General features: G+C 58.6%; 1 protein-coding gene and 1 non-coding gene across 2 annotated transcripts in view; both read left to right on the top strand.

The window, feature by feature from the left end:
• The window catches only part of CHD8 (chromodomain helicase DNA binding protein 8), a 28,582-nt gene extending 5,031 nt beyond the window's left edge, over window positions 1–23,551 (top strand). The window contains 33 exon segments of the mRNA XM_069774305.1: window positions 14–208; window positions 315–383; window positions 468–523; window positions 851–968; window positions 1,054–1,137; window positions 1,253–1,390; window positions 1,496–1,617; window positions 1,712–1,955; window positions 2,062–2,238; window positions 2,706–2,849; window positions 2,941–3,196; window positions 3,520–3,733; window positions 3,822–4,017; window positions 4,112–4,279; window positions 5,613–5,792; window positions 5,901–6,011; window positions 6,107–6,318; window positions 7,057–7,256; window positions 7,346–7,502; window positions 7,594–7,683; window positions 8,576–8,679; window positions 8,790–8,904; window positions 9,980–10,055; window positions 10,167–10,221; window positions 11,458–11,662; window positions 15,653–15,861; window positions 18,944–19,429; window positions 20,450–20,635; window positions 21,517–21,748; window positions 21,858–21,959; window positions 22,048–22,168; window positions 22,273–22,317; window positions 23,081–23,551. Of these exon segments, the coding sequence (XP_069630406.1) occupies window positions 14–208; window positions 315–383; window positions 468–523; window positions 851–968; window positions 1,054–1,137; window positions 1,253–1,390; window positions 1,496–1,617; window positions 1,712–1,955; window positions 2,062–2,238; window positions 2,706–2,849; window positions 2,941–3,196; window positions 3,520–3,733; window positions 3,822–4,017; window positions 4,112–4,279; window positions 5,613–5,792; window positions 5,901–6,011; window positions 6,107–6,318; window positions 7,057–7,256; window positions 7,346–7,502; window positions 7,594–7,683; window positions 8,576–8,679; window positions 8,790–8,904; window positions 9,980–10,055; window positions 10,167–10,221; window positions 11,458–11,662; window positions 15,653–15,861; window positions 18,944–19,429; window positions 20,450–20,635; window positions 21,517–21,748; window positions 21,858–21,876 (4,818 nt within the window). The 3' untranslated portion in view covers window positions 21,877–21,959; window positions 22,048–22,168; window positions 22,273–22,317; window positions 23,081–23,551.
• Window positions 9,793–9,871, top strand: LOC138682915 (small nucleolar RNA U6-53/MBII-28). Its single transcript, XR_011322788.1, has one exon. It is a non-coding gene; the product is annotated as a small nucleolar RNA U6-53/MBII-28 (small nucleolar RNA).
• Window positions 23,552–24,216: the final 665 nt, after the last annotated feature.

The following is a 24,216-nucleotide window of genomic DNA, read 5'->3' as shown; positions in this document are numbered from 1 at the left end:
TTCCCCTTTCCAGAAACGGCGGTCGAATCGGCAAGTCAAGCGCAAGAAATACACTGAAGATTTGGACATCAAGATCACCGACGATGAGGAGGATGAAGAGCTGGACGTGACGGGGCCGGTCCGACCCGAGCAACCGCCGGTCCCGCAACCCCCCGCCCCGGAGCCGGAGCCGGAGGGCGAGACGTTGCCCTCCATGCAGTTTTTTGTGGTGGGGGGTCTTTGCTTTATCTTCTCAGATGCCGTTTTGTGGCGTCCGCCGTGATCTTCGTCTCCTTCCACCGTCATCTTCATCTTTTTCTCTTCTCCGCCTCTAGGAAAACCCCAGCGAGGAGGACGCGGCCATCGTGGACAAGGTCCTCTCCATGAGGGTGGTGAAGAAAGAGGTGAGCGACCACCGTGGTGGCGGTGATAGGGGGCGTTTTGCCGGCATTTTGCCGACTCTTAACGTCCTGCCTGGTTCTCCGCAGCTTCCGTCGGGGCAGTTGATCGAGTTGGAGGAGTTTTTCGTCAAGTACAAGAACTAGTAGGTGGCCGGAGGAGGTGGGATGGGTTTGGGGCGTCCCCTTGGGGTCTACGGCACGTTTGGACCCTTGCCGCCCCGCCGGCAGGCTCCTTGTTGGGCCACGACGGTTGGGTTGAGCTCTCCAAACCCAATGGAGGGGACGCGGCGGTGAGCCCAACAACTCGTCGGCGCTTCTACAACGAGGCGGCTGTCGACGAAGGGTGGTTTTTTGCGCCAACGTTGCTCAAAAACGGCCTTACAGCCCCCAAATCCCTTCGCCGCAGTGGGGGGGGGGCTTTGCCACGTGGACGTGACGCTTTGCCCCCCTGTTCCGTGTCCTCCCCCCAGCTCTTATCTCCACTGCGAGTGGGCCACCATCGACCAGCTGGAGAAGGACAAGAGGATCCACCAGAAGCTGAAGCGTTTCAAGACGAAGATGACGCAGATGCGACACTTTTTCCACGAGGTGCTGGTTTGGGGGGGGGGGGAGCGCGGAAGGGGTTTTGGGGGTTTGGCGAGACCGCTCACCGCCCCCCTCTTCATCTTGAAAGGATGAAGAACCTTTTAACCCCGACTACGTGGAGGTAGACCGTATTTTGGACGAGTCCCACAGCATCGACAAAGACAATGGGGAGGTGAGCGAGGAGGAGAGAACGGGGCGACGGGGGACTTCCGTCCCCCCCAAAAAATGGCGTTTCCCGTCACCGACACCCCCTTTTTTTTGTCCCCCCACCCTACTCCGGGTTGCAGCCGGTGGTCTACTACCTGGTGAAGTGGTGCTCCCTACCCTACGAGGACAGCACTTGGGAGCTCAAAGAGGACGTAGACGAGGGGAAGATCAGGGAGTTCAAACGCATCCAAGCCCGACACCCGGAACTCAAGCGTTTGGTGAGCGTCCGGGTCCTCTTCCACCTCCCCGTGTCCCCCCCGCACCCCGATTTTGGCAGCCAGCGATGTCATCTCCATCCCCCCCGCCTTCCTTTTTCCGCCCAGCCCCGTCCCCAAGCCGGTTCCTGGAAGAAACTGGAGCTCTCCCACGAATACAAAAACCACAACCAGCTTCGCGAATACCAACTGGAAGGGGTCAACTGGTTGCTCTTCAACTGGTACAACAGGCGAGTGGCGGAACGGGACGGCGGGCGGGACGACACGGGGGACGTTATCGCGGCTCCCAATCGCCGACCGGCCGTTACGTTTGCCTCCCCGCAGGCAGAACTGCATTTTGGCCGACGAGATGGGCTTGGGCAAGACCATCCAGTCCATCGCTTTCTTGCAAGAAGTCTACAACGTCGGCATCCGGGGTCCTTTCCTGGTCATCGCTCCGCTCTCCACCATCACTAACTGGGAGCGGGAGTTTAATACCTGGACGGAGATGAACAGCATCGTTTACCACGGCAGTTTGGCCTCCCGGCAGATGATCCAACAGTACGAGATGTACTGCAAGGACTCGCGGGTAGGATGCCATTGGGTCTTCTTGGCTTCGAGACGCTTCCGAAAACTCTTCCCCGAGGTTTGGGGACGAGGTTGGAGCCACCTCCCTACCTTCGTCCCCTCCTCAGGGTCGTCTCATCCCCGGAGCCTACAAATTTGACGCTCTCATCACCACCTTCGAGATGATCCTCTCCGACTGCCCCGAGCTGCGGGAGATCGAGTGGCGTTGCGTCATCATCGACGAGGCCCATCGCCTCAAAAACCGCAACTGCAAGTTGCTCGACAGCCTCAAGCACATGGACCTGGTGAGAGATGGGGTGGAGAAGGGGACGGGGAAGGGGACACGGAGACCCCAGCTCCTCTCCGTGGGGCAGAGCAGGGTTCCCTGAAGGTGTGGGGGGGGTCTTGGTTGCATCCGGAGATGTTTGGGTTCATCTCATGCCGCAGGGCTTGGTTTTGAAGGTTTGTGTGGGGTCTTGGTTGCATCTGGAGATGTTTGGGTTCATCCCATGCTGTGGGGATTGGTCCTGAAGGTGTGTGTGGGGGAATTGGTTCCATCTTGAGATGTTTGGGCTCATCCTGTGCCGTGGGGATTGGTTTTGGAGGTGTGTTTGGGGTCTCGGTTGCATCTTGAGATGTTTGGGCTCATCCCGTGCCGCAGGGATTGGTCCTGAAGGTGTGTGTGGGGTGCTGGTCATGCCTGGAGATGGTTGGGCATGTTCCATGCCTACCCCACCCCAAATCCTAACGTTTTACACCCCCTGGTTATCAGGAACACAAAGTTCTCTTGACGGGCACCCCGCTCCAAAACACGGTGGAAGAGCTCTTTAGCCTGCTGCACTTCCTGGAGCCTTCCCAGTTCCCTTCCGAAGCAGAATTTCTCAAGGATTTTGGGGATCTCAAGACCGAGGAGCAGGTGAGAACATCGGGAGGACCCCGAACCCTTCCCCGGCCACTTGGGTCCTTCCTGACCCGCAGTGACGTTGCCCTGCTGATCCCCCCTGTAGGTGCAGAAGCTCCAGGCCATCCTCAAGCCCATGATGCTCCGTCGGTTGAAGGAAGACGTGGAGAAGAACCTGGCGCCCAAGCAAGAGACCATCATTGAGGTGGAGTTGACCAACATTCAGAAGAAATACTACCGGGCCATCCTGGAGAAGAATTTCTCCTTCCTTTCCAAAGGCGCCGGTCACACCAACATGCCCAACCTCCTCAACACCATGATGGAGCTGCGCAAGTGCTGCAACCACCCCTACCTCATCAACGGTGAGGAACCAGACGTGGGTAACGACGCGGCAGGGCATCCCTTGTCCTCCCACCGCCGGCGGACGACCTCAGGGGCTAACGCCACCCCGTCCCTGCTTCTCCTGGCCTCGTCCTTTCTTCCACCGAGGACTTGGCCTCTTGGATTTGGGGTTTGCCTTCCCCAACCTCCGTAGAGCCGTCCGTTGGGCTCAACGTCGCGGTGGGGGAGATCCTCCGGCTCACCCGGTTGGGTTTTGATGCCCCTCGAGTCTTGCTTTGGCGGGGTGTCTCCCGAGAAGGTCTCGCGTCCCACCCCGCTGACAGGTCCTTTCCCTATCCGACAGGCGCGGAGGAGAAGATCTTGGCCGAATTTCGGGAGTCTTGCCACCACCACGTCCCCCACGACTTCCACCTCCAGGCCATGGTCCGCTCGGCCGGCAAACTGGTTCTCATCGACAAGCTGCTGCCCAAGCTGAAAGCCGGCGGCCACAAGGTGCTCATCTTCTCCCAGATGGTGCGATGTCTCGACATCTTGGAGGACTACCTCATCCAGAAGAGGTGAGGGGGGGGGATGGTGAGGCGACGGGTGGGCCCGGCGGGGGGACCCTCGTGCCCTCCCCGAACGCGGTTCCGGTGATCTCGGTAGGTACCTCTACGAGCGGATCGACGGACGGGTACGGGGCAACCTACGGCAAGCCGCCATCGATCGCTTTAGCAAACCCGACTCGGATCGCTTCGTCTTCCTCCTCTGCACCCGGGCAGGCGGTTTGGGCATCAACCTCACTGCCGCCGACACCTGCATCATCTTCGATTCCGATTGGAATCCCCAAAACGACCTCCAGGTAGACGCCGGCTCCGCCCCACCGCCATGGGTTTGGCGTCGCGTTGCCTTCATCCTGACCTGATCCCCACCCGCCCTCTTCTTCCTTCCTCCAGGCTCAAGCGCGGTGTCACCGGATCGGGCAGAGCAAGGCGGTGAAGGTCTACCGCCTCATCACGCGCAACTCCTACGAGCGGGAGATGTTCGATAAAGCCAGCCTCAAGTTGGGGCTGGACAAGGCCGTGCTGCAGTCCATGAGCGGACGCGAGGGCAACATCGCGGGGGTGAGGTGTCTTCCGAGGGAAATGGGGTGTGAAGATCTTGGGGATGAGGTCTTCCGAGGGAAATGGGGCTTGAAGACCACGGAGATGAGGTCTTCCGAGGGAAACGGGGCTTGAAGACCACGGAGATGAGGTCTTCCGAGGGAAACGGGGCGTGAAGACCACGGAGATGAGGTCTTCTGAGGGAAACGGGGCGTGAAGACCAAGGGGGTGAGGTCTTCTGAGGGAAACGGGGCGTGAAGACCACGGGGGTGAGGTCTTCTGAGGGAAACGGGGCGTGAAGACCACGGGGGTGAGGTCTTCTGAGGGAAACGGGGCGTGAAGACCACGGGGATGAGGTCTTCTGAGGGAAACGGGGCGTGAAGACCACGGGGATGAGGTCTTCTGAGGGAAACGGGGCGTGAAGACCACGGGGATGAGGTCTTCTGAGGGAAACGGGGCGTGAAGACCACGGGGATGAGGTCTTCTGAGGGAAACGGGGCGTGAAGACCACGGGGATGAGGTCTTCTGAGGGAAACGGGGCGTGAAGACCACGGGGATGAGGTCTTCTGAGGGAAACGGGGCGTGAAGATCTTGGGGATGAGGTCTTCTGAGGGAAACGGGGCGTGAAGATCTTGGGGATGAGGTCTTCTGAGGGAAACGGGGCGTGAAGATCTTGGGGATGAGGTCTTCCGAGGGAAATAGGGCTTGAAAACCACGGGGATGGGATCCTTCGAGAGAAATGGGGTGTGAAGACCATTGGGATAGCGTCTTCTGAGGGAAATGGGGCTTGAAGACCACAGGGATGAGGTCTTCCGAGGGAAATGGGGCGTGAAGATCACGGGGATGGGATCCTTCAAGAGAAACGGGGCATGAAGACCGTTGGGATGAGGTCTTCCAAGAGAAACACTTTGTGAAGACCCCATGGATGGTCTCCTCCAAGGGAAATGCAACGTGAAGATCTGTGGGATGAGATCTTCCAAGGGAAACGGGGTCTGAAGATGATGGAGATGGGGTCTTCCAAGGGAAACGGGGCGTGAAGACCGTAGGGATGGGGTCCTTCAAGACAAACATGTTGTGAAGACCCCGGGGGTGGAGTTTTCCAGGAGAAATGAGTTGGGAAGGGCCTGGGGACAGGGTTTTCCAAAGGAAACGGGACGCGAAGACCTTGGGGAAGTGTTTCTCCAAGGGAAACGGGACGCGAAGACCTTGGGAAAGGGTTTCTCCAAGGGAAATGGGAAATGAAGACCCTAATCTTGAGGGACGTGGGGCTTGGGGTTGGTTTGGGATGGGAGCAGGTCCCATGGGCCACCCGCCTTGCCCTACGCTCACCTCCCTTCTCCGTTCTCCCCGGCAGATCCAGCAGTTCTCCAAAAAGGAGATCGAAGACCTGCTGCGCAAAGGGGCCTACGCAGCCATCATGGAAGAGGACGACGAAGGCTCCAAGTTCTGCGAGGAAGACATCGACCAGATCCTGCTGCGCCGTACCACCACCATCACCATCGAGAGCGAGGGGAAGGGTTCCACCTTTGCCAAGGTATTTCCGCGCGCTCTTCCCGCCGTTGCCGAGCCGGAGGCGGGGAGAAACGTCTCCCACCTCGGGGTTTGTCGGCGAACATCTCCCGAACTCCTCACCCAACCCCAGGCGAGCTTCGTGGCTTCCGAAAACCGCACCGATATTGCGTTGGATGACCCCAATTTCTGGCAGAAGTGGGCCAAGAAAGCCGACCTGGACCTGGACCTGCTGAACAGCAAGGTTTGAGACGGGAAGGGGGACAACCGTGGGGTTGGGTCAGCGGTGGGGCCGGCGCGGGGCAGCGCTTGATCGGTTTTCTCCATCCCGTCGTCCAGAACAACCTGGTGATCGACACGCCGCGGGTGCGTAAGCAGACGCGACATTTCAGCACCCTTCGGGACGACGACCTGGTGGAGTTCTCGGACCTGGAGAGCGAGGATGAGGAGAGACCTCGATCCCGTCGCCACGACCGGCATCACCACGCCTTGCACCACGCCTACGGTCGCACCGACTGCTTCCGCGTGGAGAAGCACCTCTTGGTTTACGGGTGAGGACGGGCTTGGGTTCAGCTGTGCTCTGGTGGCAACCACGGGATGGTTCTTGGTGGAGAAAGTAGATCGGGTCTAGGTCTACGTGTGGTTTGGTGGCAACCACGAGCAGATGTTTGGTGGAAAGCAGACCGAGTGCAGGTCCGGCTCTGCCGTGGTGGCAACTGTGAGATGGTTCTTGGTGGAGAAAGCACACCAGGTCCAGCTCTGCCGTGGTGGCAACCATGAGCAGATGGTTAGTGGAGGGAGTGGTCCTGCTGGGGCGACAACCACGAGGAGATATTTGGGTGGGAGAGCAGCCCAAGTCCGGTTCCACGTCTTCTCTGGTGGCAACCTTGAGTAGATAACTCGGTGGAGAAGGTAGACCAGGTCCAGTTCCATCTCTTCTCTGGTGGTCACCACGAGTAGATAACTCGGTGGAGAAGGCAGACTAGGTCCAGTTCCATCTCTTCTTTGGTGGCAACCTTGAGTAGATGGTGGAGGGGAGAGCAGACCAGCTCCAGGTCTCCTCTGGTGGCCACCATGAGTAGATAACTTGGTGGAGAAGATAGATCAGGTCCGGTTCCACCTTTTCTCATGGTTGTCACCAGAGTAGATGGTGGAGAAGAGAGTGGACAAGCTCCAGCTCTTCTCTGGTGGTAACCTTGAGTAGATAACTCGGTGGAGATGGCTGCTGGGACGTTGGGAAACCCCAGCCGAGAACCTCCCCGGCCACTGACCCCATCTTCCCCCGCCAGCTGGGGTCGATGGCGGGAGATCCTGTCCCACGGGAGGTTCAAACGCCGTCTTTCGGAGCGAGACGTGGAGACCATCTGCCGGGCCATCTTGGTCTACTGTCTCCTGCATTACCGCGGTGACGAGAACATCAAAGGCTTCATTTGGGATCTCATCAGCCCCACCGAAAACGGCAAGGCCAAGGAGCTCCAAAACCACTCGGGTGAGGGTCTACAGGAGCTTCGGGACAACCGGGGACCTCTTGAGGTCCCACCTTGACGTCTTTCTCCTTCTTCCACCCCGTTTCTCCAGGTCTTTCCATCCCGGTTCCTCGAGGTCGTAAGGGGAAGAAGGTCAAGTCCCAAAGCACCTTTGACGTCCACAAAGCCGAGTGGATCCGCAAATACAATCCCGATACCCTCTTCCAAGACGAGAGCTACAAGAAGCACCTCAAGCACCAATGCAACAAGTAGGTTGAGGTCTTGGAAGGTCCCCTTTGTCCCCTTTTCCGTGGTTTTTTGGGGTTTTTCTGTTGACCGTCCCATCCCGCCATCTCCCAGGGTTCTGCTGAGGGTGCGGATGCTCTACTACCTGCGGCAGGAGGTGATCGGGGACCAGGCGGAGAAGGTGCTGGCAGGGGCAATGGCCAGGTGAGTCCATGGGACTTTCTTTGAGGTGCTCCAGGGTCTCTTTGGGGTGCTCCGGCCCCACTTTGGGGTGGTTTGAGGTGCTCCAGACCCTCTTTGGGGTGGTTTGGGGTGCGCCAGCTCCACCATGAGCTGGTTTGAGGTGCTCCAGACCCCTTTCTGGGGTGTTTGGAGGTGCTTCAACCCCTCTTGGGGTGCTCCAGCCCCACCTTGGGGTGGTTTGAGGTGCTCCAGATCCCCTTTGGGGTGCTCCAGCTCCACCATGTGCTGGTTTGAGGTGCTCCAGACCTTCTCTGGGGTGCCCCAGATGCTCTTGAGGGTGTCCTGGGGTGCCCCAGCCCCACTTCGGGGTGCTCCAGACCCTTTCTGGGGTGGTTGCCAGTGCTCCACATCCTCTTAGCGGTGTCTTGGGGTGCTCCAGCCCCACTTTGAGGTGCTCCAGACCCTCTTTGGGGTGGTTTGAGGTGCTCCAGCTCTACCATGAGCTGGTTTGAGGTGCTCCAGACCCTCTCTGTGGTGCTCCAGCCCTTTTTGAGGGTGTCCTGGGGTGCCCCAGCCCCACTTTGGGGTGCTCCAGACCCTTTCTGGGGTGGTTGCAGGTGCTCCAGACCCTCTTAGGGGTGTCTTGGGGTGCTCCAGCCTGACTTTGGGGTGGTTTCGGGCTGTCCAGCCCCGCTTTGGGGTGGTTTGAGGTGCTCCAGAACTTCTTTGGCGTGTTCTGGCTCCACTTTGGTGTGGTTTGAGGTGCTCCAGACCCTCTTTGGGATGCTCCAGTCCCACTTTGGGGTGATTTGGGATGCTCCAGTCCCACTTTGGGGTGATTTGGGATGCTCCAGTCCCACTTTGGGGTACCCCTGACCACCCCAATCACCCCATTTCCCCCCCCCATCCCCAGCGAGATCGACATCTGGTTCCCGCTGGTGGAGCAGCTGGAGGTACCGACCACTTGGTGGGACGCCGAAGCCGACAAATCCCTCCTCATCGGGGTCTTCAAACACGGTACGTTGCAGGGCTGGGGAGCCCATTTTGGGGTGAAACCCAGCAGAATTGGGTTTGTAACAGTGTCATCGTCCCCCCCTTTTTTTATTTTTTTTGGTGGGGGAGAACAGGCTATGAGAAATACAACACCATGCGCGCCGACCCCGCTCTCTGCTTCTTGGAGAAAGCCGGCCGCCCCGACGAGAAGGCTATCGCTGCCGAGCAGCGCTTGGACGTCGGGGAAGGGTGAGTTTGGGGGGACCCTCCCCACAAATTTGGGGTGCCCCAGCCCCTCTCTGGGGGGCTTTGGGGTGCCCCAGCCCCTATTTGGGGGCTTTGGGGTCTTCCAGCCCCTCTCCAGGGAGCTTTGGGGTGCCCCAGCTCCTTGTTGCAGTGGTTTGGGGTGGCCCAGCTCCTCTTTGGGGTGCCTTGACCCCACTATGGGGGGCTTTGGGGTGCCCCAGCCCCTCTTTGGGGTGCTCCAGCCCCTTTTGGGGGTGTCTTGGGGTGTCCCAGCTCCTCTTTGGGGTACCCTGGAATCTCTTCGGGGTGCTCCAGCTCCTCTTTGGGGTGCCCTGACCCTACTATGGGGGGCTTTGGGGTGCCCCAGCCCCTCTTTGGGGTGCTCCAGCCCCTTTCAGGGGTGTCTTGGGGTGCTCCAGTCCCACTTTGGGGTGCCCCAGCCCCTCTCTGGGGGGCTTTGGGGTGCCCCAGCTCCTCTTTGGGGTGGTTTAGGGTGCCCTGGAATCTCTTTGGGGTGCCCCAGTCCCTCTTTGGGGGTGTCTTGGGGTGCCCCAGCCCCTCTTTGGGGGGCTTTGAGGTGCCCCAACCTGTCTTTAGGGTGCCCCAGCCCCTCTCTGGGGAGCTTTGGGGTGCCCCAGCCCCTCTTTGGGGTGCCCCAGAATCGATTTGGGGTGCCCTGACCCCACTATGGGGTGTCTTGGGGTGCCCCAGCCCCTCTTTGGGGTGGTTTGGGGTGCCCCAGAATCTCTTTGGGGTGCCCCAACCCCTCTTTGGGGTCCCCCTTTCCCCTCCCCAGCCCCACTTTGGGGTTACCCACATCCCTTCACCCCATTTTAGGGACAATCCCCCCCACTACACACTTTTGGGGACCCCCCCTCCTAATTTTGGGGGTGCCGATGATGACCACGCCATGCTAATACTGACCAGCTGTGGGCTGGGATGAGTTCAATCTCTTCAAGAGCTGAGGCACCCAAAGGGGGGGGGGGTGGATTTTGGGGGGCCAGAAAGGTGTTTTTGGGGCGTGTCAGGGTCTTTATTTTTGGGGACCCCCCCCATCATCCTTGTGCCCCCCTGGCAGCGTGGATTTCGATAAAGACTGCGAAGACCCCGAATACAAGCCCCTCGCAGGGACGGCGAAGGAGGTGGACGATGAGGTATCTGGGGGGGCTCTCCCCCCCCTAAATCTGCCCCCCCCCCCCTAAATCTGCACCCCCAAAATTTGGGGGGGACGACCCTGATTTCTTTACCCCCCCCCTCCCAATTAGACCGACCCCCTGATGCTGCTGGACGAGGAGATCTCGGTGGTGGACGGGGATGAAGGTAATGGGGGTGGGCCAGCTCTATAGGGTCCCTCTGCCCTATAGAATGCTTCTGCCCTATAGGGTGCCTCTGTCCTATAGGGTCCCTCTGCCCCACATCCCCTATAGGGCTGGCCCTGACCCTGCCGTCCCATAGGGACCCCCAGATCTATAGGATACCCTGGGGAACCCTATAGGGCTGGCCCTGACCCAGAGGGACCCCCAGAGCTATAGGATAACTCGTCCTTATATCCCGATGGGATGCCAGGGAGACCTACAGGACCCCTTGGGACCCCCCCAAACCCTATAGGAATCCCCATCCCTATAGGATATCTTACCCCCACACCCCATAGGACCCCAAGCAGATCCATAGGACCCCTTGGACCCCCCCCAACCCCACAGGGACCCCCTTAACCCTATAGGAACCCACATCCCTATAGGATATCTCACTCTTACACTCTATGGGACCCCAAGGAGACCCATAAGACCCCATAGGGACCCCCCCAACCCCATAGGAACCCCCATCCCTATAGGATATCTCACTCCTACACTCCATGGCATGCCAAGGAGATCCATAGAGCCCCAGGGAGACCTGTAGAACCCCATGGGCCCCCCCCCAAACCCCATAGGGACCCCCATCCCTATAGGATATCTCGCTCCTACACCCTATGGCACCCCAAGGAGACCCATAAGACCCCATGGGGCCCCCCCAAACCCTATAGGGACCCCCAAACCTATAGGATGGCTCACTCCTACACCCTATAGGCCCTCAAGGAGATCCATAGGACCCCGAGGAGACCCATAAGACCCCATGGGGATCCCCCCAAACCCCATAGGGATCCCCATCCCTATAGGATATCTCGCCCCTACACCCCATGGGACCCCAAGGAGACCCATAAGACCCCATGGGGATCCCCCCAAACCCCATAGGGATCCCCATCCGTATAGGATATCTCGCCCCTACACCCCATGGGACCCCAAGGAGACCCATAAGACCCCATAGGGACCACCCAACCCCATAGGGACTCCCCCAAACCCCATGGGGACACCCATCCCTATAGAATATCTCGCTCCTACACCCTATGGGACCCCAAGGAGACGTATAAGAGGCCATAGGGACCCCCCCAAACCCCATAAGGACCCCCAAACCTATAGGATGGCTCACTCCTACACCCTATAGGACCCCAAGGAGATCCATAGGACCCCTTGGGGTCCCCCCCTGAACCCCTTTTTCTCCCCCTGACCCCCCTTTTCCTAGGCCAACCCCCCCAGCCGGGCCAACCTTTCTGGCCGCCGGGTTCAGTGCTGACGGCTCGTTTACGCCGGCTGATCACCGCCTGCCAACGTTCCTACCAACGGGAACAGCTCCGGGTGGAAGCGGCCGAACGGGGGGATCGGCGTCGGCGGCGCTGCGAAGCCGCCTGCAAGCTGAAGGAGATGGCCAGGAGAGAGAAACAGCAGAGGTAAAGGGGTGAGGGGGGGTTTTGGGGGGGGCGGGAGTCCTTATGGGGGGCTAGGAGCCTGTGTAGGGGGGGGTTGGGGGGCTGTGAGACACTACAGGTGAGTTTTGGGGTGCCAGGAGCCCATGCAGGGAGGTTTTAGGGTGCTGTGAGACACTACAGGTGAGTTTTGGGGTGCAGGGAGCCCATGCAGGGAGGTTTTGGGGTGCTGTGATTCCATACAGGTGAGTTTTGGGGTGCCAGGAGTCCATTCAGGGAGGTTTTGGGGTGCTGTGAGACACTGCAGGTGAGTTTTGGGGTGCCAGGAGTCCACACGGGGGAGTTTTGGGGTGCTGTGAGACACTACAGGTGAGTTTGGGGGTGCCAGGAGCCTGTGTACAGAGGTTTTGGGGTGCTGTGAGACATTACTGGGGTGCCAGGAGTCCATGCGGGGGAGTTTTGGGGTGCTGTGATTCCGTACAGGTGAGTTTTGGGGTGCCAGGAGCCTATTCAGGGAGGTTTTGGGGTGCTGTGAGACACTGCAGGTGAGTTTTGGGGTGCCAGGAGCCCGTGCAGGGCAGTTTTGGGGTGCTGTGAGACACTACAGGGGAGTTTTGGGGTGCCAGGAGCCTGTGTACAGAGGTTTTGGGGTGCTGTGAGACACTGCAGGTGAGTTTTGGGGTGCCAGGAGTCCACGCGGGGGAGTTTTGGGGTGCTGTGATTCCATGCAGGTGAGTTTTGGGGTGCCAGGAGTCCATTCAGGGAGGTTTTAGGGTGCTGTGAGACACTACAGGTGAGTTTTGGGGTGCCAGGAGTCCACACGGGGGAGTTTTGGGGTGCTGTGATTCCGTACAGGTGAGTTTTGGGGTGCCAGGAGTCCATTCAGGGAGGTTTTGGGGTGCTGTGAGACACTGCAGGTGAGTTTTGGGGTGCCAGGAGTCCACACGGGGGAGTTTTGGGGTGCTGTGAGACACTACAGGGGAGTTTGGGGGTGCCAGGAGCCTGTGTACAGAGGTTTTGGGGTGCTGTGAGACATTACTGGGGTGCCAGGAGTCCATGCGGGGGAGTTTTGGGGTGCTGTGATTCCGTACAGGTGAGTTTTGGGGTGCCAGGAGCCTATTCAGGGAGGTTTTGGGGTGCTGTGAGACACTGCAGGTGAGTTTTGGGGTGCCAGGAGCCCGTGCAGGGCAGTTTTGGGGTGCTGTGAGACACTACAGGGGAGTTTTGGGGTGCCAGGAGCCTGTGTACAGAGGTTTTGGGGTGCTGTGAGACACTGCAGGTGAGTTTTGGGGTGCCAGGAGTCCACATGGGGGAGTTTTGGGGGTGCCAGGAGCCCATGGGGGCGATTTTGGAGCGTTGTGATTCCGTACAGGTGAGTTTTGGGGTGCCAGGAGCCTGTGTACAGAGGTTTTGGGGTGCTGTGAGACACTGCAGGTGAGTTTTGGGGTGCCAGGAGTCCACGCGGGGGAGTTTTGGGGTGCTGTGATTCCATGCAGGTGAGTTTTGGGGTGCCAGGAGTCCATTCAGGGAGGTTTTAGGGTGCTGTGAGACACTACAGGTGAGTTTTGGGGTGCCAGGACTCCACACGGGGGAGTTTTGGGGTGCTGTGATTCCGTACAGGTGAGTTTTGGGGTGCCAGGAGCCTATTCAGGGAGGTTTTGGGGTGCTGTGAGACACTGCAGGTGAGTTTTGGGGTGCTAGGAGCCCGTGCAGGGCAGTTTTGGGGTGCTGTGAGACACTACAGGGGAGTTTTGGGGTGCCAGGAGCCTGTGTACAGAGGTTTTGGGGTGCTGTGAGACACTGCAGGTGAGTTTTGGGGTGCCAGGAGTCCACATGGGGGAGTTTTGGGGGAGCCAGGAGCCCATGGGGGCGATTTTGGAGCGTTGTGATTCCGTACAGGTGAGTTTTGGGGTGCCAGGAGCCCGTGTGGGGAGGTTTTTGGGTGTTGTGAGACACTACAGGTGAGTTTTGGGGTGCCAGGAGTCCACACGGGGGAGTTTTGGGGTGCTGTGATTCCGTATAGGTGAGTTTGGGGGGGGGCAGGAGCCCATTCAGGGAGGTTTTCAGGTGCTGTGGTTCCATACAGGGATGTTTTGGGGTGCTGTGAGACATTACAGGTGAATATTGGGGTGACAGGAGTCCATGCGGGGGAGTTTTGGGGTGCTGTGATTCCATAGAGGTGAGTTTTGGGGGGGCCAGGAGCCCGTGTGGGAAAGTTTTGGGGTGCTGTGGTTCCGTACAGGTGAGTTTTGGGGTGCAGGGAGCCCGTATTGGGAGGTTTTGGGGTGCCGGGCACCCATGGGGGCAGTTTTGGGGTGCTGTGATTACATACAGGTGAGTTTTGGGGTGCCTGGAGCCCATGCGGGGAGGTTTTGGGGTGCTGTGAGACATTACTGGGGTGCCAGGAGCCCATATAGGTGAGTTTTGGGGGGGGCGAGGAGCCTGTGTGGGGAGGTTTTGGGGTGCTGTGAGACACTGCAGGTGAGTTTTGGGGTGCCAGGAGCCCATGGAGGGAGTTTTGGGGTGCAGGAACCCAGTTCCCAATTTTTTGGGGGTGCAGGAACCCCATGCGCAGAATTTTGGGGTGCTGGGCCCCCATAACTGGTGTTTTTGGGGTGCAGACACCCTCATAACTGGTATTTTTGGGGGGCAGGACCCCCATCTGTAGATTCTTGAGCTGCAGGAACGCCATGTCCAGGATTTTGGGACTCAGGGACGTCACCCAAGGAATTTTGGGGTGCTGGGACGACATATTTTTGGGGAGCAGGACCCGCATCCCTCGATCCTTGAGCTGCCGGAACACGACATCCAGGATTTTGGGATTCAGGGATGTCACCCAAGAATTTTGGGGTGCTGGGCACCCTAACTGGTATTTTTGGGGTACAGGGACCCCCTAACTGGTATTTTTGGGGTGCTGGAACCCCCATCCCTCGATCCTTCAGCTGCCGGAACACAACATCCAGAGTTTTGGGATTCGGGGATGTCACCCAAGGAATTTTGGGGTACAGGGACCCCCTAACTGGTATTTTTGGGGTGCAGAGACCCCATAACTGGTATTTTTGGGGTGCTGGAACCCCCATCCCTGGATCCTTGAGCTGCCGGAACACGACATCCAGGATTTTGGGATTCGGGGATGTCACCCGAGGAATTTTGGGGTGCTGGGTGCCCTAACTGGTATTTTTGGGGTACAGCGACCCCCTAACTGGTATTTTTGGAGTACAGGGACTCCATAACTGGCATTTTTGGGGTGCAGAGACCCCATAACTGGTATTTTTGGGAAGCAGGACCCCCATCCCTGGATCCTTGAGCTGCCGGAACACGACATCGAGGATTTGGGGATTCGGGGATGTCACCCAAGAATTTTGGGGTGCTGGGCACCCTAACTGGTATTTTTGGGGTACAGGGACCCCCTAACTGGTATTTTTGGGGTACAGGGACTCCATAATTCGTATTTTTGGGGTGCAGAGACCCCATAACTGGTATTTTTGGGAAGCAGGACCCCCATCCCTCGATCCTTGAGCTGCCGGAACACGACATCGAGGATTTTGGGATTCGGGGATGTCACCCAAGAATTTTGGGGTGCTGGGCACCCTAACTGGTATTTTTGGGGTGCTGGGCCCCCTAACTGGTATTTTTGGGGTACAGGGACCCCCTAACTGGTATTTTTGGGAAGCAGGACCCCCATCCCTCGATCCTTGAGCTGCCGGAACACGACATCCAGGATTTTGGGATTTGGGGACGTCACCCAAGGAATTTTGGGTTGCTGGGCGCCCTAACTGGTATTTTTGTGGTGCTGGGTGCCCTAACTGGTATTTTTGGGGTACAGGGACCCCATAACTGGTATTTTTGGGGTGCTGGAACCCCCATCCCTGGATCCTTGAGCTGCCAGAACACAACATCCAGAATTTTGGGATTCGGGGATGTCACCCAAGGAATTTTGGGGTGCTGGGTGCCCTAACTGGTATTTTTGGGGTGCCAGCACCCCCTAACTGGAATTTTTTTTTCGGGGTGCAGGTGGACCCGTCGGGAACAAGCGGATTTTTACCGAGTGGCTTCGAGTTTTGGGGTGGAATTTGATCCGGAGGGAGGTCGTTTCCGTTGGGGTCGGTTCCGGACCTTGGCCAGGTTGGAGAAGAAGACGGACGAGAACCTCACCAAATTCTTCCACGGTTTCGTCGCCATGTGCCGGCAGGTTTGCCGCCTGCCGCCCGCCCCCGGAGATGGTATGGGGGGGGCACCCTGATAATTCGGGGGGGGGACACACCCCGAGATAGGGTGGGGGCTCCCAATGGAGACAGGGAGCTTCCAGTGGGGTTGGGGACGTTCTCCGTGGGATCGGGGACGTTCTCCGTGGTGGGGTTGGGGACGTTCTCCGTGGAGTTGGGGACGTTCTCCGTGGTGGGGTTGGGGATGTTCTCCATAGAGTTGGGGACGTTCTCCGTGGAGTTGGGGACATTCCCGATGGGATTGGGGTCGTTCTCCGTGGTGGGATTGGGGTCGTTCTCCGTGGTGGGGTTGGGGACGTTCTCCGTGGAGTTGGGGACATTCCCGATGGGATTGGGGTCGTTCTCCGTGGTGGGGTTGGGGACGTTCTCCGTGGTGGGGTTGGGGATGTTCTCCATAGAGTTGGGGACGTTCTCCGTGGAGTTGGGGACATTCCCGATGGGATTGGGGTCGTTCTCCGTGGTGGGGTTGGGGACGTTCTCGGTGGGGTTGGGGACGTTCTCGGTGGGGTTGGGGACATTCCCGATGGGGTTGGGGTCGTTCTCCGTGGTGGGGTTGGGGTCGTTCTCCGTGGTGGGGTTGGGGTCGTTCTCCGTGGAGTTGGGGACGTTCTCCGTGGTGGGGTTGGGGATGTTCTCCATAGAGTTGGGGACGTTCTCCGTGGAGTTGGGGACATTCCCGATGGGATTGGGGTCGTTCTCCGTGGTGGGGTTGGGGACGTTCTCCGTGGAGTTGGGGACATTCCCGATGGGATTGGGGTCGTTCTCCGTGGTGGGGTTGGGGTCGTTCTCTGTGGTGGGGTTGGGGACGTTCTCCGTGGAGTTGAGGACATTCCCGATGGGATTGGGGTCGTTCTCCGTGGTGGGGTTGGGGACGTTCTCCATAGAGTTGGGGACATTCCCGATGGGACTGGGGACATTGTCCACGGGATTGGGGACGTTCTCCGTGGGATTGGGGACGTTTTCGCTGGGGTTGGGGACGTTTTCGCTGGGGTTGGGGACGTTCTCCCTGGGATTGGGGACATCTCCGTGGGATTGGGGATATCTCCATGGGGTTAAGGAGCTCCCAGTGGGGTTGGGGACGTTCTCCGTGGGGTTGGGGACATCTGCATGGAGTTGAGGAGCTCCCAGTGGGGTTGGGGACATTGTCCGTGGGGTTGAGGAGCACCCAATGGGTTTGAGGACACTGTCCATGGGGTTGGGGACGTTCTCCGTGGGATTGGGGACGTTCTCCGTGGGGTTGAGGAGCTCCCAATGGGATTGGGGACGATCTCCCTGGGGTTGGGGACATTCTCCGTGGGATTGGGGACATATCCATGGGGTTGGGGACGTTCTCTGTGGGGTTGGGGACATCTCCATGGGGTTGAGGAGCTCCCAATGGGTTTGGGGACATTCTCCGTGGGGTTGAGGAGCTCCCAGTGGGTTTGAGGACGTTCTCCGTGGGCTTGGGGACATCTCTGTGGGGTTGAGGAGCTCCCAATGGGATTGGGGACATTCTCCATGGGGTTGGGGACGTTCTCCGTGGGGTTGGGGACATCTCCTTGGGGTTGAGGAGCTCCCAGTGGGTTTGGGGACGTTCTCCATGGGGTTGAGGATGTCCTTGTGGGGTTGGGGACATCCCCATGGAGATAGGGAGCTTTCAGTGGGTTTGGGGACATTCTCCATGGGGTTGGGGACATCTCTGCAGGGTTTGGGGCTCCCTCTTGGGTTGGGCACCTCCCCACGGGGCCGTTAGACTTTGGCTGGTCGGCACCACTCGAGGGGGACGTTGACCAACCCAACAATGGCATTGACAAAACCAAGGGTGACGCTGAGGAACCCAACGGCTTTGAGCAACCCAACGGTTGTCTTGGCCAACCCAAGGGGGACATTGACTAACTCAACGATGACATTGGCCACCCCACCGGTGACATTGGCTAACCCAACAGCACTGAGTAACCCAAGGGTGCCGTTGGCCAACCCAGGGATGTTCTTGGCCAACCCAGGGATGTTCTTGACCAACCCAAGGGTGCCGCTGGCCAACCCAACGATGGTCTTGGCCAACCCAAGGGTACCATTGGCCAACCCAACGGTGGTCTTGACCGACCCAGCGATGGTCTTGACAAACCCAAGGGTGCCGTTGGCCAACCCAACGATGGTCTTGGCCAACCCAAGGGTGCCGTTGGCCAACCTAACGGTGGTCTTGACCAACCCAAGGGTGCCGTTGGCCAACCCAACGATGGTCTTGGCCAACCCAAGGGTACCATTGGCCAACCTAACGGTGGTCTTGACCGACCCAGCGATGGTCTTGGCCAACCCAAGGGTGCCGTTGGCCAACCCAACGATGGTCTTGGCCAACCCAAGGGTGCCGTTGGCCAACCCAAGGGTGCCGCTGGCCAACCCAACGATGGTCTTGGCCAACCCAAGGGTACCATTGGCCAACCCAACGGTGGTCTTGACCGACCCAGCGATGGTCTTGACAAACCCAAGGGTGCCGTTGGCCAACCCAACGATGGTCTTGGCCAACCCAAGGGTGCCGTTGGCCAACCCAAGGGTGCCGCTGGCCAACCCAACGATGGTCTTGGCCAACCCAAGGGTACCATTGGCCAACCCAACGGTGGTCTTGACCGACCCAGCGATGGTCTTGACAAACCCAAGGGTGCCGTTGGCCAACCCACCGATGGTCTTGGCCAACCCACCGATGGTCTTGGCCAACCCACCGATGGTCTTGGCCAACCCAAGGGTACCATTGGCCAACCTAACAGTGGTCTTGACCGACCCAACGATGGTCTTGGCCAACCCAAGGGTGCCGTTGGCCAACCCAAGGTGCTGTTGGCCAACCCACCGATGGTCTTGGCCAACCCAAGGGTACCATTGGCCAACCTAACAGTGGTCTTGACCGACCCAACGATGGTCTTGGCCAACCCAAGGGTGCCGTTGGCCAACCCAAGGTGCTGTTGGCCAACCCACCGATGGTCTTGGCCAACCCACCGATGGTCTTGGCCAACCCAAGGGTGCCGTTGGCCAACCCAACGATGGTCTTGGCCAACCCAACGATGGTCTTGACCAACCCAACGACGGCTTTCTTCCCCATCTTCTCCAGAACCTCCCGATCCTTCCATCCCCGTTTCGCCCGTCTCGGCCGTTCGAGCTTCTCGAGGTCTTCGCCGGTTGTCCCTCCTCCGTCTTCTCCGCGAGCAGGTCCTCCGTCACCCCCTCCTCCCCGCCCGCCTGGCGCTCTGTCCCCCCCCCGGCCCCGACTTACCCCCGTGGTGGGAACGAGGTCACCACGACGGCGAACTCCTCCGGGGAGCGGCGCGGCACGGTTTGGCGCATCCCGAAACGGCCATCTTGGGAGATCCCGATTTTTCCTTCGCGGCGGCGAGGTGGAGGTATCTCCGGGCTCAAGCCGAGGTCGGGGGGGGGACCCCGCCGCCGCCCCCGCTGCCTCCGCCGCCGCAGCCCCCCCAAAACGTCGTCGGTCATCGGCCGCCGGCGCCCGCCGAGGACGAGGATTCGGAGCTGGAGAAAATGTCGGCGTCGGCTTCCGAGTCGTCATCCTGCGAGGAGGACAGCGATGAGGAGAGGGGTGAGGGGGGGGGGATACCCTAAAATCCTTGGGGGATGCCCCCCAAAAATCGTGGGGACCCCCCAAAAATCGTGGTGGGACCTAAAAATCATGGTGGAACCCCCCCAAAATCCTGGTGGGAGACCCCCAAAATCCTGGTGGGCCACCCCCAAAATCCTGGTGGGACCCCAAAATTGTGGGGAACCCCCAAAAAATCCTGGTGGGACTGTGAAATTTTGGTGGCCCCCCTGCCAAAATCCTGGTGGGAGACCCCCAAAATCATGGGGAACCCCCCAAAAATCCTCATGGGACCTCAAAATCGTGGTGGAACGCCCCCAAAATCTTGGTGGGATCCCAGAATTGTGGTGGGAGACCCCCAAAATCTTGGTGGACCCCCCCAAAATCGTGGTTGGACCTCAAATCCTGGTGGGAGACCCCCGAAATCGTGGGGAACCCCCAAAAAATCCTGGTGGGAGCCCAAAATTTTGGTGTACCCCCCAAAATTGTGGTGGGGCCTCAAAATCCTGGTGGGAGACCCCCAAAATCCTAGTGGGAACCAGAAATTGTGGTGGGAGACCCCCAAAATCGTGGGGAACCCCCAAAAAATCCTGGTGGGACCCCGAAATTTTGGTGGACTCCCCCAAAATTGTGGTGGGACCTCAAAATCGTGGTGGACCCCCCCAAAATCTTGAGAGATGCCCCCAAAATCATGGTAGGAGACCCCCAAAATTGTGGCGGGACCCCAAAATCCTGGTGGGAGACCCCCAAAATCTGGGTGGGACCCCCCCAAAATTCAGGGGGACCCCAAAATGCTGCTGGGACCCCCCCCAAAATCCTTGTAGGACCTCCAAATCCTGGGGGGGACCCCAAAATCTGGGGGGGACCCCCCAAAATCCTTCTAGGACACCACAAAATCCTTCTGGGACCCCCCCAATTCTTTTGGGGTCCCCCCCAAATTTTTGGGGACCCCCCCAGGGTCCTTCCGGGGGGGGGAGGGGGGGCCAGAATCCCCCCCTAACCCCCCCCCCCCCCCTTTTCCAGGTGCAGAACCTTCCTGCGGGGCGGAGGAGGAAGAAGAGGAGGAGGAAGAGGAAGAGGAGGAGGAAGAGGAAGAAGAAGAGGAGGAGGAAGAAGAGTTGCCCCCCCCTTCCGGCGAGGGGGGGCCCCCCCCGGGACCCCCCCCCGGGGCCCCCCCCGGCCCCCCGCAACCTCCACGAGTGGCCCAAGGTGAGCTCAAACCTTGGGGGGGGGCACCCACTTTAGGGGACCCCCCCCTCATTTTTGGGGACCCCTAAAGCACCCAAAACCCCCCAAAAATTTAGAGGGGGGGTCCCCCAAATTCCTCTGCCCCCCCCATCTAAATTTTTATCCCCCCCCCCAAATTTTTATGCCCCCCCCCCAAAATCTAGGTGCCAAAACAGGACTGAAGGGGGGGGCACCCACTTTAGAGACCCCCCCCATTTTGGGGGACCCCTAAAGCACCCAAAACCCCCCCAAAAATTAGAGAGGGGTCCCCCAAATTTCCTCTGCCCCCCCCAAATTCCTCTGCCCCCCCCCCCAAGTTTTTAGGGCCCCCCCCTCAAAGTAGGACTGGAGGGGGGGAGCACCTACTTTAGAGACCCCCCCTCATTTCGGGGGACCCCTAAAGCACCCAAAACCCCCCCAAAAATTTAGAGGGGGGTCCCCCAAATTCCTCTGCCCCCTCCCAAATTTCTCTCCCCCCCCCCCAAATTTTTAGGCCCCTTCCCAAAATCTAGGTGCTAAAACAGGACTGGAGGGGGGGCACCCATTTTAGATGACCCCCCTATTTTGGGGGACCCTAAAACACCCAACCCCCCCAAAATTTAGAGAGGGGTCCCCCAAATTCTTCTGCCCCCCCAATCTAAATTTTTATGCCCCCCCCAAATTTTATGCCCCCCCCAAAATCTAGGTGCCAAAACAGGACTGGAGGGGGGGCACCCACTTTAGAGACCCCCCACATTTCAAGGGACCCCTAAAGCACCCAAAACCCCCCCAAAAATTTAGAGGGGGGTCCCCCAAATTTCTCTGCCCCCCCCAATCTAAATTTCTACGCCCCCCCCCCCCCAAATTTTTATGCCCCCCCACAGGACCGTGCCCTCATCCGCCGGCTGGACCTGGTGTGCCAAGCGGTGCTGTCGGGCGAGTGGCCGTCGGAAAATTTCGGGGGGGGGGCGGCGTACCCCGAAAGCGCGCCCCCCCCCTCCCCCGCCGCCCCCCCCGCCTTTGCCCCCCCCCTCTTTGCCCCCCCCCTCCGCCGACCCCCCCCCTTACACCCGCCTGCGCCACGAGGAGAAAGAATTCACCGTTCAGATTAAAGACGTAAGTTTTTTTCGGGGGGTGGGGGGAATTTTGGGGCCCTTTCGTTAAATTTTGGGACGGGGGGAGTTTCGGGGGGGGTCACTCATTTTTGGGGACCCCCCCCCCGCAGGAGGAGGGGCTTAAATTAACTTTCCAGAAGCACCGATTGGTTCCCAACGGGACGATTCGGGAGCCCCCCCACCATAAGAAAAACAGCAAGAAATTAGTAGAGGTGAGTTGGGGGGTTGGTTTTTTTTGGGGGGGGGGGGGTCCTTAAAATTTAAATTTAAAATTTGGGGCCCCCCCCATTTTTTTTTTAGCTGGAGCTGCGCTGTCTGGAAGGTTTAAGGACGCGGGGGGGGACCCCGAAAATCGTCTCCCCCCCCACGGCAAAGTGGGGACCCCCACCTGCACCCCGATTTTGAGCCGCGATTCCTGCCGGTGAGGACCCCCCAAAAAAAAAGCCCCCCCCTTAAATTAAACCCCCCCCCCAAAAAAAGTTAACCCCCTTGTGACCCCCAATTTTTTTTTTTGACCCCCCCCAGTTCGTGGAGCCCCGGCGGGAGCAGCACAAATGGCACCGCAAGAAGGTAAAAAAATGGGGGGGGGCACCCCAAAAATTACCCCCCCCGGGGGGGGCAAAATTAGGGCTCCCCCCCAAAAAAAAATTTGGGGGGTCATGCTCCGCCCCCGTGAGGGTTTTGGCTCCGCCCACTGTTTAGTTTGGGGGGGGTGTTAATTTTGGGCTTTTCTCAATTTAATTTTGATGGGGGGGGAATTTGGGGGGGTAATTGGGGTGGGGGTTAATTGGGGAGGGGGTTAATTAAGGGGAGAATGAATTGGGGAGGGGGTTAATTGGGAGGGGGTTAATTAAGGGGAGAATGAATTGGGGAGGGGGTTAATTGGGAGGGGGTTAATTAAGGGGAGAATGAATTGGGGAGGGGTTAATTGGGGAGGGGGTTAATTGGGGAGGGGGTTAATTGGGGGAAGAGTGAATTGGGAGGGGGTTAATTAGGGAGGGGGTTAATTAAGGGGAGGATGAATTGGGGAGGGGGTGAACTGGGAAGGGGGTTAATTGGGGTGGGGATTAATTAAGGGGAGGGTGAATTGGGGTGGGGGTTAATTGGCAAAGGGGGTTAATTAAGGGGGGGTGAATTGGGGAGGGGGGTGAATTGAGGAGGGGGGCTAATTGGGGAAGGGGGTTAATTAAGGGGAGTGTGAATTGGGGTGGGGGTTAATTAAGGGGCGGGAGTAATTGGGGTGGGCAGTAATTGGGGAGGGGATTAATTAGGAAGGCTGTTAATTAGGCTTGGGGGTGCACTGACCCCTCCCCTCCCTTTCTGCCCCCCCCAGGCCTTTCTCCCCCCCCCCCCCGGCGGGCTGGACCTCTCCAAGATGGTGGCGTTCATGGGGGGGGCAGGGGGGGGAGCCCCCCCTTTCCCCCCCCCGCCCCTCCCCCCCGCTTTCCGCCCGCCGCCCCGCCCCCCCCCGCCCCCTCCCCCCCCCCCGGAAGGGGAAGAGGAAGAGGAAGAGGAAGGAGCCCCGTCTTTCCCCCCCCCCCTCCTGGCCGACCCCATGCTCCCCCCCACTTCCGACTCTGACTGATTTTTGTTTTTTGGTTTTTTTTAATTTTTTTTTTTTTTTTTTTGAGGGGGGGGCCCCCCCCTCATTTTTTTGGGGTCCCCCCCTTAAAAACTGGGGGGGGGGGGGCAAAGGGGGGGGTCACCCCTCTCCCCCCCCCCGTATTTATATAAATATGTAAGATGTCTTGTGTCATAAATAATTAAAAACGGCAAAAAAAAATTAAAAAAAAAAGGGGGGGGGGTTGGGGGGGGCTGCGGGGGGTGGGGGAGGGGCTGGGGTGGGGGAGGGGTGGGGAGGGGTGGGGGGAGGGGCTGGGGGTGGGTTTTTTTAATAAAAGGAGGTGAAATGGAACGAATGTGGGGTTTTATTTTTTGGCGGGGGGGGTGTCTAATTAAGCCCCCTCTTCTTCATTAGCGAGCCTTTAATTAAGCGTCTTACCTTAATTAAGCCGGACTCTGCAGTAATTCTTGGTCTGGTAATGTGGACATAGTTAATTAGGGCCCTGCTGATTGCCCCCTTCCTGCAGTTGTCCCCCCCCTTCGTTAGTTACCCCCTGGTTAATTATCCTCCCCTGTTAATTACCCCCTGGTTAATTTTTCTCCCCATTAATTCCCCCCTCATTAATTTTTCTCCCATTAATTTCCCCTCATTTTCTCCCCATTAATTATCCCCTAATTAATAACTCTTCCTCATTAGTTATCCCCTTATCACCCCATTAATTACCCCAATTTATTACCCCATTAATCACACCCTCATTAATCACCCCTTTTAATCACCCTCTAATTAATCACCCCTTTTAATCATCCCCTCATTAATTACCCCTATTAATCACCTCTGTTTTATTACCCCTATCAGCCATCCCTTCTTTAATCACCCTATTCATTAGTCCTCACTAATTAGTCTCT

Source organism: Haliaeetus albicilla, chromosome 29 (genome assembly GCF_947461875.1).
Source record: "Haliaeetus albicilla chromosome 29, bHalAlb1.1, whole genome shotgun sequence".
Classification (NCBI taxonomy): Eukaryota; Metazoa; Chordata; class Aves; order Accipitriformes; family Accipitridae; genus Haliaeetus; species Haliaeetus albicilla.
This window is presented reverse-complemented; position numbering and strand designations above follow the sequence as displayed.